The sequence below is a fragment of the Propithecus coquereli genome, unplaced genomic scaffold (genome assembly GCF_000956105.1).
Source record: "Propithecus coquereli isolate 6110/MARCELLA unplaced genomic scaffold, Pcoq_1.0 Scaffold117, whole genome shotgun sequence".
Classification (NCBI taxonomy): Eukaryota; Metazoa; Chordata; class Mammalia; order Primates; family Indriidae; genus Propithecus; species Propithecus coquereli.
The window spans coordinates 292879-311830 of record NW_012135747.1 but is presented as its reverse complement, the minus strand read 5'-3'; the positions used below and the strand labels follow the sequence as shown (position 1 = coordinate 311830).

The 18952-nt window shown below is 51.0% G+C and overlaps 1 protein-coding gene across 1 annotated transcript in view; it reads right to left on the bottom strand.

Annotated features, from left to right (window-relative positions):
* Window positions 1–18952, bottom strand: part of LRRC20 (leucine rich repeat containing 20) — a 67227-nt gene that overhangs the window by 21369 nt on the left and 26906 nt on the right. The window contains exon 3 of the mRNA XM_012658419.1: window positions 15450–15599. Within this exon, the coding sequence (XP_012513873.1) occupies window positions 15450–15599 (150 nt within the window). The remainder of the gene's footprint in view (window positions 1–15449; window positions 15600–18952) is intronic.

The window sequence follows — 18952 nt, the reverse complement described above, 5'->3', positions numbered from 1 at the left end:
CTGTTTTGTTCTCCTGTAGTGTTCACCTTCATATTATCCATTATTACCCAACATGTTGACTTACTTGTAAATTGTCTGCCTCTTCCTCTGAGAACATAAACTGCACAAGGGTAGGGCTTTGCCTCTATTGTAGAAGAGTGTGCACAACACTGCCCAGTACACAGTGAGCACTCAATAAATATTTAATGAGTGCATAAATGAATGAGTGAATCTGAGTGTCACCCTGACAATTCTGCCAAATATTTGTTCCATGTACGTCTTTCCTTAAATTGATGTGTTCTTTTTTTACTTATGTAAAGTTTTTATTGCTTTCCACAAAAATGATGTTATTCAATTCTCAGAACACTGTTGCCAGATGAAGATTCTTGGCCCAGGTGGACTGATACCAGTCTGGAGTGTGTGAAGGAGAGAACATTCCAGGCAGAGGGCAGCTGCCCCGTGGAATCTTGCAGAAACCACTTCCCTGGAATGGATATTGGTTCTTAGATGAGAACATGGTCCAATTTCCCTGGCTATCTGCTTCCTGTTTAGTGTATTTCTCTAAGCAATGTGGTCTGGCTGCCAAGGTCCCCTCCAAATCCCAGTTCACAGCCTGGCTGCCAGCGAGGTATATAATGGGCCACTTAGGAGCAGCCTGGCCTCCATGGGCAGCAGCAGGTGGACACAGGGCATTTCTGAGGATACAGCTCTATTTGCAGATACCACTCAGTGTTACAGACAGGGGGGTAGCCAATGTCCTTGATTGTCTGTCCCTAGGTTTGTTTTCATTTCCCTGCTTGGAAATCACAGCATGCCAGCACTACCTATGGGAAGGCCTCCTAACAGCCCACCCAGCCCGTGGCCCTCCCTCCCTGGAATCTGCTGCCTTCCACAGATCTGCTGGGTTACACAGATTCCCCGGGCATGGACCAGAGCCCGGAAGTGGGTCCCATGCAGAGGGCAGAGAGAGGCCCCTCTGAACCTCTCCTCCCGAGGCTTGTGGTGAGAGCCCGTACAGTAGGGGAGTCACAGACACAGGTGCTAGAGCCAGATGTCCCGGGGTTCAAATTCAGACTCTGCCACTTCCTGGCTGTGTGACCTTGGGCAAGCTGATTCTTTATCTTTGCCTCAGTTTCTTTACCTGTGAAATCAGTACAGTGCTAGACCCTCTCTCTACAGGGCTGTTGTATGGTTTAAATGAATTAATACATGAAAAAGGCTTTGAACAGTGCTAGGCCCACAGTAAATATTACGTAAGTATGTGAGATAGAAGGGTAGATGGACAGACAGACAGATATGGCAAACCACGCAGGGCACCTGGGTGAACCCAGTAATCTAGTTAGTACTGAGTTATTTACCTACTATACTTACACGATTAACTGTCCACACTTAGGCTCAGTATAGGACATTCCCTTCACTCGAAGCTCTAGTGACATGAAGACACCCTGGGCTGCTTCGGAGAGCCCCGCGGGTGCTGAGGCACGAGGGAGCAGGTGTCTGAAGCACTAAGCAGCGTAAGCAGCACAGACGCGCACTGCATCAGCTTGAGGGGTCTCGGAAACTGCGGGCCCAGTCTCTCATGAGCTGCCCACAGCTTGGCAGGGCAACCTGGGTAACTGCCACAGAGGGTGGGGAAGGGACTCTCCCCGCTCTTGATTTTCTTACCCCCAATTTTTTGACCTGTTCAGAATTGTTATTCTTCTTTTTTAAAAAAAGGTGGCATCAAACCAATTTAGGTCCGAGTCTAATTACAGCCCCCAAGTGTCTCAGAACTGTAAGAAGCCTCTACCCTTGGAGGCAGTTCCTGAGAGCCTTTTGGAAACTTGCCCCTGTGTGCAGTGTTCGGGGTCAGGGCTGCTGGGGCCATGGAAGCTGAAGTGGGCCTGTGATGGGTCATTTTAGGTATCAGCTTGACTGGGCTAAGGTTTGCCCAGATAGCTGGTAAGGCATTATTTCTGGGTGTGTCTGTGAGGGTGTTTCTGGAAGACTGAGTAAAGAAGACCACCCTCCCCAGTGCAGGCGGGCATCCTCCGGTCTGTTGAAGGCCCAAACAGAACAAAAAGGTGGAGGAAGAGAGGACTAACTCTCTGCGTGAACTAGGACATCCATCTTCTCCCGCCCTCAGACCCCGGTGCTCCTGATTCTTGGGCTTTGGGACTCGGAACGGGACTTTACACCTGTGGCCCCCAGTTTTTAGGCCTTTGGACTCAGATTGGGATTTATGCCCGTCAGTGGCTGTCCTGGTTCTCAGGTCTTTGGGTTGAACTACACCACAGGCTTTCCCGGTTCTCCAGAGTGCAGATGGCAGATCGTGGGACTTCTCAGCCTCCATGATCTCAGGAGCCAACACCTTATAATAAATTCTTTCTAGGTACCTATCTATATTCTGCTGGTTGTGTTTCTCTAGAGAACCCTGACTAGTACGGGGGGTGATGTCTGGAGGTCTCAGAGATCTCCTCCGGCAGCCCGCCCCACCGCAGGGACCCCGAGGCAGCATCCCTGAGTGGGCAGAGCCTCGTTCCCCTCGCCGTCGCTGACGCCTGCCCTCGGTCTGCCATGTGTGGATGGCAGAGGCGGGGCTGCCTAGTCTGGGAAGGTTAGAGCTGAGAAGGCTCTGTCTAGCCTCTACCTCTGGGACTTTGGAGCCAGGCAGAGGGCCACCCACACACCTGTGGCCCACCCTCTGCCCCCGCCCCTAGTCCTAGACCCAAGGCTCATCTGAGCTGCATCTCTGGAGATGAAAGACGAGGGTCACAACCAGTCTCGGAAGCCCTTGGTGTCCCTCACACTGCTCAGGGTAGCACGTTTGGGGTCATACCTGGGCCTGGCTTAGGCACAATGACATCCTTGAGAGGGACCCGGAATGACCAGGGAGGCTTTGCCTCCTGCAGTGAGGCTTTTCTCACTGCTCTAGAGATCAAGAGGCTTGTGGCTACAAAAGCAAGCTGAGGTCCGGCCTTTCTGTCCAGGCAGGCTCCCGGGGAAGGCTCAGCTACACGGAGTGGGCGCTGGCTCTGCCTGAGGAGGGGCCTCTCCCCCAGCTGAGAAGCGAAAGGCACAGAGCAGGTGGCAGCTGGGCAGGCAGGGCTGGCACCGCTGGCAGCCAGCTCCTTGAATGCATTAGGGTGACCAAAGGGGCTGAACTGCAACTGGGAAGGGAGGGGACACTTCCCATTAGCGAGCTCTGGAGGGGTCCAGATCTGCCCTGAGAGAGGGAGTGTCAGCCCACCCCAGGGATCAGGCCCATGCTCCTTGACGAAGCGCTGGGCCTGAGCAGGGGACACTTTCCAGGAGACAGCCCTTCTGCGGGACACCGGAGGTTTAGCTCAGTAGGTATGGGACTAACGTCTGCTGAGCACCACTACATTCCAGGCACTTGTTCTAGGAACATGTAATCATCATTTTAATTTCACTATAACCCATTACCTTCAATTGATAGAGACGTGAAATAACTCGCCCAAGGTCACACAAAGCCCAACCTGCCTTAGATATCTGACTTTCCTCTTCCAGCCCCCAAACCAGGATCTGAACCCCAGCCAGCTGTGCCCAGAGCCTGGCACCTCGTCACACTGTTGTCCTGCCTTAGGGGCTCTGCATTTGTCCACTGCCCAAGAGCAGTGGACCACTCTGGCACCCCACTTTATCCAGTCTGTACCCTTAATCCCTGTAGTGCCTGTTCTCCGAGTAGACACTCAGCAAACCCCTGCTTATTTAGTGATGAATGAATGAAGCAGAAGAGCCAGGAGGACTCGGCTCTGCTCTAATTCTTCGTGTGTCCTTGTACCCATCCTCTCTGGTGGCCTCACGAGAAGGTCCTTCCTGCCCATATGTCACAGGCTATGACAATGAATTGACAGAGGGCCATGAGAGGCGGGACGTGCTACACAGTTCAGACACTTACTAGGCACCCACTATTTGCTCAGTCTTGTACCTGAACATGAAAAGGATAATCTTTGAAAATTAAAAACACTCAACCAACGGAAGGAACTACTTCTGGTAGAGAGGTACGAGACCCACGGGACTTTTGCAGAAACAAAACTGAAAGCCAGCATGAAAGCAGGAGTCAAAAGGGAAAAATAAGAGAAATGGGTGTGGCCAAGACACACGGCTTGCAGGCAAGTCCCTCAGACAGTGACGCCAAAACAGCCGGCACCTGCTCAACGAATACTACCCAGCCCTGCCACAGGGCAGGCACTGCAAGGTGGCAGGAAGCCACGGCCAACAAGACAGACTAGATCTCTCCCTTAACAATCTTAATATACCAGTGGGGTGAGAAAGTCATGAACAAGAAAAGAAATAAGGTTATTGCAGATCACTAGGAAGGCGTGTAAGGTCAGAGGGAAGGAAGCAGCTCTCTGAAGAGCCCAGGGAAGAGCTAACAGAGCAAACCACAAGCGCAAAGCCCTGAAGTAGGAAAGAACTTGGTGCGTCAAAGGAATAGGAAAGAGATCCGTGTGTCTGGAGTGGGAGGTAACAGGTGAAATGTGGTTGAGAAGAGGCTGGAATTGGGTTATGCAGGGCTTGAAGGGCCTTGGGACGGTGCTGGATTTTACTCTCAGTGACACAGGAAGCCAAGAAAAGCTTTTTTAGGAGGGGTGTGCATAACCTAGCCGATTTTGTGTTGATCTTGTATACTGAGATCTTGCTGAACTCATTTATTAGTTTTTGTTTTGGCGGGGATAGGGGATTTTTTCCCCCTTTTTTTTGTGGGTTTTCTTTTTTTTTTTGGCAAATTCCTTGGGATTTTCTATGTAGACAATGATGTCATCTGCAAATAGAGATAGTTTTATTTCTTCATTTCTAATCCATATGCTTTTTATTTCTTTTTCTTGTCCTACTGTGATGGTTAGAACTTTCAGGGTGAGAGTGGACCTCCTGACCTCGTTCCCAATCCTGGGCGGGACGCACTTCATCATTAAGTCTGATGTTAGCTGCGGGGTTTTTGCGGATGCTCCTTATCAAGTTGAGGTAGTTCCCTCGTATTCCTAGTTTGCTGAGAGTTTTTGTCATAAATGGGTGTTGCTGCTTGTCAAATGATTTCTCTTTGTTAACAGATATGATTTTATGATTCCTCTTTAGTCTTTTGATATGATTGATTGATTGATTTTCACTGATTGATTTTCAAATGTTGGAGCAGCCTTGCACACCCAGAATAACTGATAAACCCCACTTGGCCGTGTCATACCTTGCTGGATTTGATTGCTAATATTTTACTGAGGATTTTTGCATGGTAGATATTGGCTTGTAGTTTTCTTTTTCTTTCTTTTCTTTCCTTCCTTCCTTTCTTCTCTCCCTCCCTCCCTCCCTCCTTCCTTCCTTTGTCTCTCTCTCTCTCTTTCTTTCTTTTTTTACTGTCTGCCTGCCTTTGATATCAGAGTAATATCAGCCTCATAGCATGGGTTGGGAATATGCCCTTCTCTTCTCTTTTCTAGAAGAGACTATGTAAAATTGGTGTTAATTCTTGTTTTAAAAGTTTGGTAGAATTATCCACTGAGACCACCTGGGCCTGGAGATTTCTTCTTTGGTATATTTTATTCAGAAACTCAATTTCTTTAATGGTCATAGGCCTATTCAGATTGTCCATTTCATCTTGGTTGAGTTTTGGCAGTTTGTGGTTTTCAAGAAAATGGTCCATTTCTTCTAAGTTGCCAAATTTATGAGGGCAAAGCTGTTTATAATAAACCTGGTAGGTTTTGGGCGAGAACTAAACCATGGAACTGCTTCTAGGCCCCGTCCCCAGGGGAGGGCAACGAGAGCGGGTTCCTGGAGTGAATGCCCCACCCCTGTCGAAGTCCCCATCTTGCCCACCTCCTAGGGCTTTATGTGCCAAATTCCATCAAAATTGTCACAGTAAATCTCACAGGTGGTCAAGTCTGAGCCCCATGGGAGGAAAGCGTTCTCGGGAAAGGCCTCAAACTGGACATAATGGGGCCTGCTCCCTCCCGTGAGAGGGGCTGGCGGGAGAGCAGGTTCTCACCATCGAGGCTCACGCCTCAGAAGTCATGGCCCAACAGGGTCCCTGAGTTACTTCTGCACCTACACCAGTGTCCCCTGCTATACCCAAGTTGCCTTATTCACAAGCTCCACAAACCCTCTGTGCAGTAGGGCGAGGCATATGTATCCAACTAATTAAAAATGCCCCGTTTGCATTAGACAGACTTTTGGTAGCCAAAGCACCTGCTTCCGTGGTAGGAGCCTGACCATGGGCCCGGGGACCCTGAGCTGACGTCTTTCCTCACATCTGCCTGGAGATGGGTCAGCCAAGCTACTTCTCCCTTCTGAGCCTCAGGTCCCCCATCCCTGAAGACTTGGACTTGGGGATCTCTCCAATTCTGTTCTTACTGAAACTCCTTGTGTAGAGACAGATTTCTATGACTGGACCATCTTCCTGACTACTTGGCCAGAGTCCTCTCATAGACACAGTCAGGCCCCATAGTGTCACCATCATCACCATCAGAGCCATTGTTCATCAAGAATCTTCCACGCATGAGGTCCCGCGCAGGGTACCTTATATGCACTATCTCCAGTCTCACAAAATCACTGTGCGTAGATGTTTCCCCATTTCTCAGATAGGGAAACTGAGGCCTGGAGAGGCCAATTGCTGCCACGAGGCTGCTGATGACTTTGCATTCTTATTATCTCCTATGCGGCCCTGACCTGGGCACTTGAGGTTTTCTGTATCGGTTCCACCTCAGAGGGAGAACCAAGCGTGGCCCACAGTCCAGCCACCGGGTCGGCCAACGTGCTGAGCTTCCAACTGAACCCAGCCAAGGCCACATCTGACTTTGTTTCTCACCCCGGGGGTCTCGGCACCCTGGCTGTCTGCCCAGAGTCTCACCACCCCCTCTCTGGTCTCAGGGGGTTGAACTAGGGGCTCCAGGGCTCAGAGTCAAACAATCCAGGTTCCTGGGATGGACAGGGGCTCTGGGAGAAGACTCCACTCCATCCCACTCCCAAGGTTGTCCCCAGCCTGAGAGCAGCCCCAGTCATGACAGTTTCTTATTTATCATACCTACTGAACTGTGGTTTCCCGCGTCTGTTAAATGGACTTCTTCCCCGAGTTCCTCTTATTACTTCCTGCATCAGCCTTATCTTGGACCACTGCCAAGGCTGACTCAGAGGCTTAGATTTACCCCAGCAGAGAGAGGAGGTCTGCTGATTCCATTAATAGACAGACAAAGCTGGCCTGCAGTAATTACACAGCCGGTCAACTAGAGAACGTGGCATCTCCAAAAATACCTTCCCACTGAGGATCAGTCAGCCCCTCAGCTCTGACCCTGCAGCAGCGAGCAATCACGGTCCCGAATGCAAGGACCCCTGGCAGGGCAGAATCATATGGTCAAGCGGGGCAATACGTGTCCTTCAAATGGCCCATGCTCAAAATGCAAAGCGAAACCCCAAACCCAAATTCCCTTACCCCCGTTGGGATTGGTTTTTTTCAAAAGTTCCCGGACCACCGGTTGTTGTTTTGGTTCGGGGGGGAAGGGACCCTTCCCCCGTTGTTGTTGGGCTTGCAACTTGTTCCACCTTTTTTGGAAGTTGTTTTGCGGTTCCTTCAAGTACTTAAAGTTGGCCTTCCCTTTTGTTCCGGCATTCCCCTTTTTGTGTTTTTGCCCAGGGGAAAAAGTGTTTTTTTCTCAAAGATGCCTGCACGTGAATATTTATGACAGCACAATTCACAATCACAAAGATGTGGAAACAACCTAAGTGCCCATCAGTACATGAGTGGATTAATAAAATGAGGTATATGTATATTATGGAGTACTATGTAGCCATAAAAAGTGTGAGCTAATACCTTTTGTAACAACCTGGATGGAACTAGAGCCCATTCTTCTAAGCGAAGTATCACAAGAATGGAAAAGCAAACACCACATGTACTCATGATTAAATTGGAACTAATTGATCAACACCCACGTGCACGTATAGGGTAGTAAAACTCAACGGAAACCACATAGGCGGGAGGGAGGAGGGGACAGATAAATGTATACCTAACAGGTACAATGCATGCTACCTTGGTCATGGGCACACTTATAACTTTGACTCAAACTGCACAAAAGCAAAACAAGTAATCAAAACACTTGTACCCCCATAATATTCCGAAATATATAAAAACAAAAAATTGGTTCATGCTCAGTACTGAGGAAGCTCCACACAGAGACAGGTGTGGCCCACAGGGGTCAGAGGGCATTTCTGAAAGCCATACCCACTCCTTGGGGTGGATAAAGGGAAGAGGTGAGAAAACACTTTAAACCAGGTCTGGGGCAGACGAAAATGAAGTACCAAACATTCTGCCCTATGAAAAGACTAAGGCAGCTCTCATTGTACCAACTTTCTAAAATATACTGTAACAAAAGCAAGACACAAGGCAGTGCGCATCCCCTACTCCCATGAATAGTTTATAAAGCAGCTCTGGCTCTGGAGCCGCAGTCTCAACCTCCTTTTTTTTTGTGACCTCAGGCAAGTTACCTAAGCTCTCTCTGCTTCAGTTTCCTTGCTTAAAAAAAGAGAGAGAGAGAGATAATAAGAGTACCCACCTTGCAGAGTTGTAAAGATTTAAATAATTTTATACTTGTAAAGTGCTTACAACAGTACCTGCCCATGGCGGTACATTGTAAAGGCCACTAATATTAAGTGCGTTTATATTTACATAGGCATAGAATATCTCTAGAACTGGTAACGGTGGCTGCCTCCAGGAAGAGAACTGGATGTCTGGGGACAGGAGAGAAAGGGAGACATTTTTGCGTATTATCCTTTCAACCCTTGGAATATTGTGTTTTGTGCGACTATTGCCTACTCAAAAATAAACGAGTGAATGGATACATTTTTTCAAATGAAACCTTAGAGCTCTGGCAGGTGTGTCAGGGACAGGAACAACTAGAGAAACACATGGGAGTGGGTAAGAAAGGCAGAGGTAAGTATGGAAACTTGTCTAAACTGCAGAGCCAGGAGCAACGGAGATCTGTGCTTAGCACTTGGAGGAGGGAAGTGAAGGGAAGTTGCAGAGTCCTCTGTCACATGGGGACCCTGGAGGACAGACGCATTGAGTTGGCTCAGAGGCACACCGTCCCAATGCTTTAGGTGTGCCCTCCTCCCCATGCCCGCTGGCACACGAGACCCGGGCTAGATAGGCAGAGGGGCTGCTGAGGTCTGCTGCTTTCCAGGGGTTGTTAAGAGGCAGGATGGAGGAGATGCTCTCCTGCTTTCATGGCAGGACTACCTCTCCAGGCTGCTACTAACTGTCCTCCAAAGCAAATTTAATTTATTTTTTCCAGCTCTGTGGGCTGGTTGGTCTCTGCAGGGTAGTTTTTCTGCTTTCTGACATAGAGCCTTAAAATGCCCTTGGACCTTGCTACTCTCATCTCTGGGATTCTGTCCTAAGGATGCTGAAGCCCATGTCACTTGGGTGCCTTTAACACTGCTAGGCAGGGCTGACCCACTGCCCAGAAGCGTGCATGAGGGGGTCACAACCTTATCACCACCTCGGTATCGGGTGGGAACTCTTCATCATCAGCCATTGGAGGCCGCCCTTTGTGAATAACTCACAGACCCCACTATTCCAGTAGTAGGCGGCCCTGATGAAGTAGATCTGCCTGACCCCAGACCACAACTGGACGTCAGGGTCCGACTGACCGCTACGAAGCTTGCATGTCTGCCTGGCTTCCCGGCACATTTCTGTATCGCTCTTCTTTTCTCCTTTGTCCACTAAGCGATGTCGGCTAAAGAACAGTAAACATGGCAGGCTGAAGCGAAGTAGCAAGTGGGGGAAGAACAGCGTGCTGTGACTGCCCCCCATCTCCTTCTGCTTTGGGGTTACACGCCCTGATGGCCTTTCTGAGGACAGCTCTCTCGCAGCCCAGTTTTGGAAATTTATCATGCCTGGGGACCCCCTTCCTTTCCAGAACACCAGGGAATGAGCCCTTCAGGGTCCCTGACCGACACTGTCCACTGGCACACCCCTCCCCATCCCCAAATACCTCCTGAGACTCCTCACCACACGTGGTCAATGGCAGCCTGGCTGGTGTGACCTGAGGAACAGAGGGACCAGCCCTGTCTTCATGTCAGCGAGAACTCAGTTGCTTGAAACTGGCTCCTCCGTGCCCCTCTGCCCACAGCCACCCCCAGGCACCAGGCACGTGGGGAGGGGGCCTCAGAGCAGAAGACTCTCAGGGTTGCCAGAGGTAAAGGCCCTGGTGCCTCCCTCCCACCTGTCCTGATTACAGAGGTAATGAGGAAAATTGCTCCACTTTTTCCAACAGCAAACAAAGGAGCTGCCGCCTGGAGGCCCAGGTGGTAAGGACAACAGGGCCCCTGGTGAGCCGCCCTCTGTAGACAGGCCCCTCCAGGGGGGGTGCGTCATGCCCTGCAGGGCTGGCTCCAGAGTGACCCGAGCTCTGAGGGGGAACCGTACTTTCTTCTGGCTGGCTGGCATCTCCCTGGCAGGAGAGCTTAAAGAACACACACTTGGGAAAACATCAGAAACAGGCAAAGAAGCCTGTTGCTGCTCAAAAACCACAGCGGAAAACAAGCTGCAAGCCCGGAGAATGTCTCACCGCCACACTGCTCCAGGGACGGGGGCTCCCGCAGCGCCCAGCTAGCAGCCCTCTGGGGCCCAGCTCTGACAGGCCGAGCTCTGTTGACCCTTTTTCTCCTGCTGCAGGGCCTTTGGGTCAGCTCATCTCCACAGAGGCACCCAGCCCAGCTGACCACAGCAGCCGACGACTCCCAGCCCACCCGCACCTGCGCGGGCTGCCCTCAGCCAGCCAAAGCCCAGGGGCTGCCTCCCTGCTCCCCAGCCAGGCTCCCCCGGTGAGGGGACTCGCCTGCTTCGAGGGCAGAAGGATCTCACCACCTCCCTCAGCACGTGGCCGTGGAGGCTCTGCCCCTTCCCGCACCTTCCCAGCCTCACGTCTGGACTCAGCTCTTCTCCTGGCTGGGATGCTTCCTTCTGCCTTTTCCACAGGGTCTGTCCCACGCCCACCTCCCAGGACTCTTCCCAAATACCCCTGCTTGGGCCGATCGCTCCCTTCAGCCAGTCCCTCTGCTCTGTAACCGTCTCGTACCACCTTTCCAGTCATTTCCCAAACAACCTTTCATCTTCCTGAAAGATGCTTCGACACTCCCCCTTATTTACCAGGCAATCTCCTACTCATCTGTCAAATCCCGGCTTCAAGTCGTTTCCCCTGGAGATTTTCTGATTCCCTAACCACGCAGAATTGACTTCGCCTGCTCGGCAAACGCCTGCTGTGTCGCCCCTCCCGCCATGGGGAGGGAGTCTGCTCAGACACCCGCCTCCCCTGCGACACAGCGGCTCCTCCAGGGCCACGTCCAGCCCTTAGTTTTCTCATCGTTCCCAGATGGCACGAGTGCTACCAGGATTACATGACACGATGCACAGAGGACACCTGGCGTGGAGCCGGGACAGCTAAGCACTCAATGAATGGGGGCTCCCGCGTCACTGCCCCGTGCATCCCGCGGCCAGGCCAGCACAGATGCTTGTGACGATCTGCTGAACTGAACTGAAAGGCAGGGGTGTGAGAGGCTGAATATACAAACAGATAATGACCAGACCAAGTGTAGAAACAGAACTCGGATCCACAACGTGCAGCAACCTGGCCGGAAACCAACCCCTTAGCTACAGTAACCGGCGCAGGACGCCAGCCTGCTACGCGTGGTAGGGAGTCAGACTCTGTCTCTAGCAATAATCCAGGAAGCCAAACAATATCCCCTGTAACACCTGGTCCTAATGGTCAGGGCTTGATTAATAACTGACGGCATCCCTGACTTTTGTCCCTGCTTCCAACTGAGGACCAACCAGAGAAAGCCAAATAGGCGCCCCTAACCATCACGTACGACGCCCCGCTTCTAGTCTGCGGCTTCCCCCTGCCAACAGCCGCCAATCAGAGAGTACCTGAAGGCGTCCCTTATTTCTACAATACAGCTGTCCCACTGTGCCGCCTGCCTTTGAGTCTCTTCCAAAACACCAGTGGTGGTGGCTGACTCTCTTGCAATATAGCAAACTCAGAATAAATAGCCTTTGCTTTTCTCATGTGGGTGGTCTTTGTTTATTTCCATAGGCGTGTCTCATATATCTCTGGTGTCTGGCAGGCCCAGGTATGCTCGATAAAAACAGCTGAGCAGCTAGGGAGGAAGCGGGGTGACAGGGATCCAGGAGAAGAGGGGACAGAGCCACAGCCACGGTGGGGGGACCACCTGCCATCAGACCAGTTCCATCTGTGCCCTCGGCTTTCTCGGGTCTGGCTTTTTCCTTCCATGAAATGGGTGAAGGACATCGAGGCTGTGGAATCGCTTACAGACGGCCCGCCCCTGAGGGGTCCTCGAGCCTCGGGCCTGGAGACAGCGGGGCAGGCAGGGAGGACGCAGAACGTTCTCTCCCCAGCCCACCTCTGTCAAGTACCCAGAAGAGGACACAGCAGGCCTTGCAGAGCCCAGCAAAGCCTGTTTAAGCCTCCTGTTCACATGCGAAAGAAGAGGGTTTTTCTAATTGAAAGAAAAACCATAACAAAGGCTCAGGCGCAGAGCCATCTCTCGGGCACACTCAGCTCAGCCCCTCCCCACCACTGTCCACCACGTCCCTTGACCCGCTGCCTCTGTGAAATCCAATTAGCAGGCACGCTGGCCTTCCTTTTGTAATCTGAGGCTGTGGGGGGAGTCCGGAGCCGCCGCAGCGAGGAAGGAGCTCAAACAGCCTCCTTCAACAGACCTTGACCGGAGGGTGCTCTGATAAACATGATTCCGCAGCCGGTCGGAGACGATGTGCGGCTCTGTGAGTGGCCTTTCTCTGGCACCTTTCTCCGTGCCCCCTGGAGAGGGCCTGCTTACTCATCCCACGAAGCACTGCTCAAATGTCAAGTCCTTTGAAAGCTCTTGCTTCCATGCCCAGCCCCTGCCCACGCCACTCTCAGGAAGGATTAATTCCCTTCCCCATGGCTCCTTCCAGCATTTTGTCCACGCCAATGTCACAGCAACGTCGCAGCGGTGAGGATGAGTCTGTCCGAAACCCTGGCTTCCTTCGGGGAGGGAGTCTGCTGGATCAGCCTTCTTTGTCTCCCTCTCCAAATAGGTCTGGGAGACGGCAGGTGCTAAAGGGAAGGTCTAACGAGTGCACAAAAACTCTCCTCGTACCCCAAAGAAGCCACCCACCTGCCTGTGTCCTCCCTGGGGGCCCCGGACAACGCCCACCATGCATTTTCAGTTGTTCTCTCCTCCTCTGGAAAGCAAATACCCAATCCCAATTGGCTGGACACAGCAGTAGAGGACTCTTGAGCTAATGCAGGTGGCTTAAAAAGACAGCCCTGGCCGGGCGCGGTGGCTCACGCCTGTAATCCTAGCACTTTGGGAGGCCGAGGCGGGCGGATTGTTTGAGCTCAGGAGTTCGAGACCAGCCTGAGCAAGAGCGAGACCCCGTCTCTACTAAAAATAGAAAGAAATTAATCGGACAACTAAAAATATATAGAAAAAATTAGCCGGGCATGGTGGCGCATGCCTGTAGTCCCAGCTACTCGGGAGGCTGAGGCAGAAGGATCACTTGAGCCCAGGAGTTTGAGGTTGCTGTGAGCTAGGTTGACACCACGGCACTCTAGCCCGGGCAACACAGTGAGACTCTGTCTCAAAAAAAAAAGACAGCCCTGGCCTGCAAGGTGGACAACCTGGGTTCCCATCCTGGACCTACTCGTCTGAGACCCTGGACAAGTCCCCTCCCTCCCTGACCTTCCTTCTCCATCCATGAAACAGGATGGCAGAGGCAGTGCTATTAATAATATTTTTCAAGAGAGTCTCTCAATTAGTGGCCCATGGACTAAATCTAGCTTGCTAATGTGTTTTATTGGCTGTTATATTATGTAAAACCTGGGGAAATTCAAATAAAAATCCTTACTTCCAGTGTCAATTAAATCAGCAGAAGAGTGGACAACATTGGCCCATTTTCTCTCGTGGTACACCCGGCTAAGGCTGGGCAGGGCATGTACTTGCTTGCCACAGTCCCCACCACTCCTTGTTGCAGACCCAATCTGAGTCACTCATTCCTTCAAGCTAGTCTCTCAGGAACTTGTAATTATAACCCCTGAGCTATAGTCACTTTAGAATGACTGGTGTAGGTAACAACAAAAGCCTAGGCCCAGGCCCACACCCAGATGTTCTGATTCAACTATTCTTGGGATCCAGGCTAGGCAACAGTGTTTGCAGAAAAGCTCTGATTTCAGCCAGGGATGAGAACTGCTGGTCCAAGGGGCCTAATGACTGTGAGGACCTATGTCATCTGTATAAAGAAGCAGCTGCCAGGAAAAGAAAGGTGGGCGAGGTAGGCCAGGTTAAAAGCATCCACAGGGCTTGCCCTAGTTCCCTCCCCCCACCCCCATTATAGACATTTAAGCTTTTCAGGCACAAATGCGATGAGCTCTGTGAGCTTCATTCAGAAACAGCCACACAGACTAATCCCTCCTCCTTGACTTTCTGTTTGCACCATTCCAGGTCCTGCTTGTAGCTCCCTCCTGAGCCACTGTACAAGCTACTTCCCGTCCTTGGACCATGTTTGCCAATTCATACCACCCTCTCCCTTCTGGGCTTGCCCAATGCTCACACCTCCTCCAGGAAGCCTGCCCAGGCTACATTCAGCTATATGAGAAAGGCTTGCCCAAGTCCCTCATGTGCCATCAGCATTTTGTGTATTTGTTGCTTTAAACAAAATCTTAGACTCTTTTCATGTCCCTATCATATAGAGAGTTCCAGAAGGCAGGAACCACCTCTTCTAGACTTGCTGTGCCCTCTGCAATTCTCCAGCCCCACCATTTTGCAAACACACAAGTACCCAGGCCACGGTTCTGCTCCATGGGTCTCTGAGCAGCGGTGACGTCTCACAGAAGGTTGGAGCGACTGCTCTCTGGTGAAGGGGGCAGGCTGCAACCTTCACCAGACCTGCATGAGTGCAAACTGCTCATGCATCCAGAGGAGCCATTTCAGGAGAATCTACAAGGCCCATCCGCTGGCCTCCTGCCATTGCCCTGCCAAGCACCATGTCCACGTGTTCAGTGTGTACCCAGCAGAGAAAATGCCAACATCCCTGGCATCTGTCACTCCTGAACTGGAAAAGCAACACAGAAGAACAAAGCTATATTGGAGGGTGAGAAGGAGGCTCATCCAAGGCCACTGGGAAGTAAAGACTTCTGAACCTCAGGACCCAAACACCCCACTACTCTGTTCAGAAAAAGAGAATCACTCCAGGACTCACACCCCTGACCCTTCGTCAATCTGATTCACAGCCAGTTAGAGGCAGAAGTGACCTAGAGATTTCCAGGCTGCAAGAACACAGGTCCATCTTCAAAGTCTACCCCTTGGGATGACTTCATGGCTCTAGCTGATCAGGGGTGGGTTCTAGAGATACACCCCAGATAGTGTCAGAGACTGAAGGATGCAGGATGGCCATGCCCTCTTGGCTGGAGCTGACCAGGGCCTACCTCGGAGCTGACTGAATGTCGTCATGAACTTGCTGGTGAGAGACTTGAGCTCGTTGTTAGCCAGCGTGATGAGGTGGATCTGGTCGGAGACGTTCCGCAGGACCTTGTAGATGCCAATGGGGAAGGAAACCAGCTTGCACTCGGCCAGGTCTGCAGCCAAAGGATGAAGACAGACCAGAGCATCAGCCACAGCTGCCCACACGCTTGCCCCAGCCCCACGTGGACCCCAACCCCATCCCCCTCCCGGCCTCCTTGCCCTCCTGCCTATCTCCCCTGGACTGGGCTTCAGACCCTGCCCTCCCGCTTCCAGGGGCTTTCCTCATCAGCATTAACTCGCACCTGTCCTTCCTTTGCACCCTAAACCTTAGGATTTATTCTAGCACCTTCCCTATTACCACAGCCTGCTAGCTGGTAGCATGTCTGCAGCACAATGATGACCAGCACTCATAGTGGTGTCCTTGTGCCCTGCAGAATCCACAAGTCCCTCTGCAATAATCAAAGACTCGACAGTGAAGCTGCAGTCTTAAGAGCACTTCACAGTAGTCTACTCTGAAAACAGGCAATTCACACAGGCTTTGTGGTTTGACCTTCTTCCTAGCCCTTTCACACTGCAGGCAAGCCCTGGACGGGCAGCAGCTGGGAAGCCACCCTGCACAACCGTCTGGCAGTTCCTCGCATGGCCTAACACAGGGTTACCATCCGACCCAGCAACCCCACTCCTAGGTATACACCCAAGAGAAATGAAAACATATCAATACGTCCACGCGAAAACACATTACACACAAGTGTTCATAGCGACATTATTCACAATAGCCTGAACGTGGAAACAACCCAAATGTCCATCAACTGAGGAATGGATCAGCAAAATGTGGCATATCCATACAAAGTAATATGATCCTGAAATAAAAAGAAATGAGGCCAGGTGTGGCAGCTCATGCCTGTGATCCTAGCACTTTAGGGAGGTCAAGGTGGAAGGATCACTTGAGACCAGGAGTTCGAGACCAGCCTAAGCAACGTAGCAAAACCCTGTCTCTACCAAAAGTAGAATAATTAGCGAGGCACAGTGGCGCCCGCACCTGTGGTCCCAGCTACTCTGGAGGCTGAGGTAGGAGGATCACTTGAGCCTGGGAGTTTGAGATTGCTGTGAGCTATGATGATGCCACGGCACTCTAGCCCAGGTGACAGAGCAAGACCCTGTCTCTTAAAAAAAAGAAAGAAAAAAAAGGAAGCCAGTCACAAGGGCTCACAGATCATACTGCTCCATTTATATGAAATGACTAGAATAGGCCAATTCATAGAGACAGAAGGTAGATTAGTGACTGCCTAGGGCTGCAGGGGCTGGGGTAGTGATGACTAAAGGGTAGAGGGGGTTCTCTGGGGGATAATAAAGGTGTCTAGGATTGTGGTGATATTAATAGTTGCATGACTCTGTGAATGTATTAAAACCATTGAACTGTATGCTTTAAATGGATGAACCGTATGGTATGTGACATATCTCAATAAAGCTGATACATATGTGTGTGTGTACATATATATACATATGGCAGCAGGGAGACGCTGAAAGCACGAGGTCAGAAATGAGGCTGTCCCGTTCATCTAAGTGTCACTTACGTTCCCTGAGCCTCAGTCTTCTCATCTGTAGAGTGCAGGTATCATCATCTACCTAACAGGGGTGTCAGGAAAAATACATGCAATAAAATAATGACTAAAAAAGCACCTGGCACATACCTGGCGGGGATGCTACAAATGTTCTTTCTCTCCTCCCTTCCACTTTGCCCTCCCCTTCCCACTCAATCCAAATCCTCTCTATGCTTCAAGGCCAGCTCCCTGCCACCTCTTCCAGAAGTCTTCCTAGGTCACCCTTTTTGCTGGTGTCACCGCCCCACCCCTGAGCCCCAGGAGCACTCGCTGCATCTGGCAGCACTGCCCCATCTCTCTCTCAGCAAACGCCCCCTGTCCCCAAAGAGCCAAGGCTCTTCTAGGCCCCTAAGCCTTTGCAGGTTGCTCCAAAATACATATGCAAACTTCAATAATATTCCCATATGCCAGCAATAAAATATAGTTTTAAAGACCCTGTTCCTAACATCAACAATAATACAAAATATATGGAAATAATCATAATTGAAGCCCTTCTCCCTCATCTGTCTCATAGAATTTCTACTCTTGCTCCAAGACCCAGCTCAAATGTCACCTCCTCCATGAAGCCTTCTCTAACTGCCCTAAGCAGTTAGTTGCTCCAGCAGCTCAGCCTCTTCACTCTCTATTGTATTAACCCCTTTTTATGTCAGTTTTCCCACTGGACTAGAAACCCCCCCCAGAGCACAGTGCCAGAAGTGCTGCAGGCTTGAGAGCAGGGCAGTGGTTCTGGTGACCTCACTGAGGTTTGAGAAAAGACGGGGGACAGGTGGGAAAAGGGCAAAAGTCCAAGTGACTGAGGGGCCACAGGGCTCCTCTGTCCAGCAACAGGGATGTCGTTAACGTAGGGCTGTCAACGCCTACTCTGGTCAGGGGCTACGCTAGGTAACCCTGGCCCTGCCACCGTCCAGTGTCAAACACCAGCTCTTACATCGGCTGGGAGAGTGCCCAGTCCTGCCAGGGAGGAGGAATAACTAGAAGTCAGGCTTTCAGAAGCGGCATATCAGGGGCTGAGCTGGAAGGGGACCAGCAGTTGAGCTCAGAGTTTGGGGCAAGCTGGGAATTCTAGGAAGAGCAGTATTTCCAAACAACGAGCTCCCTGCTGCTTTGTGCCAGATGCACAAAGGGCCGGACAAGGGTTTTTGTAGGGGTTGTTGTGAATTATCCCAGCCCCTTTGGGTAGGAGCAGACAGATGTCATCGCACATGCCAGGAGCAACATCAAGGGAATGGCAAAAGCTTTCCCTTTGAAACAAAAAGCAACATAATGATGCCTTCGGTCACCAGTATCCCTGAATACAGTCTTGAAAGTTCTGGCCAATGAAATAGGAGCACAGACATTGAAAACAGACAAAATAATTATTATGTGCACATAAAATGACTGCGTAGGCTCAGAGACCCAAAGCAATCATCTGACAAACCGCATGAATTAAAAAGAACTCAGGGCCGGGCGCGGTGGCTCACGCCTGTAATCCTAGCACTCCAGGAAGCCGAGGCGGGAGTATTGCTTGTGCTCAGGAGTTCAACACCAGCCTAAGCAAGAGTGAGACCCCATCTCTACCAAAAATAGAAAAATTAGCTGGGCTTGGTGGTGCAAGCCTGTAGTCCCAGCTACTCGGGAGGCTGAGGCAGGAGATCACTTCAGCCCAGGAGTTGGAGGTTGCTGTGAGCTAGGCTGATGCCACCACACAGCTCTAGCCCGGGTGACAGAGTGAGACTCTGTCTCAAAAAAAAAACCACAACAGTTCTCTTTATTATCAAAAATGCTCGATATAATTGAATAAAGAAAAAATTAAGACCACTTGAGAAAGAAAGGAAGATATCACAAAGGAAAAAGTATAATTAGTAAACAAATATATAGTTTCTGAT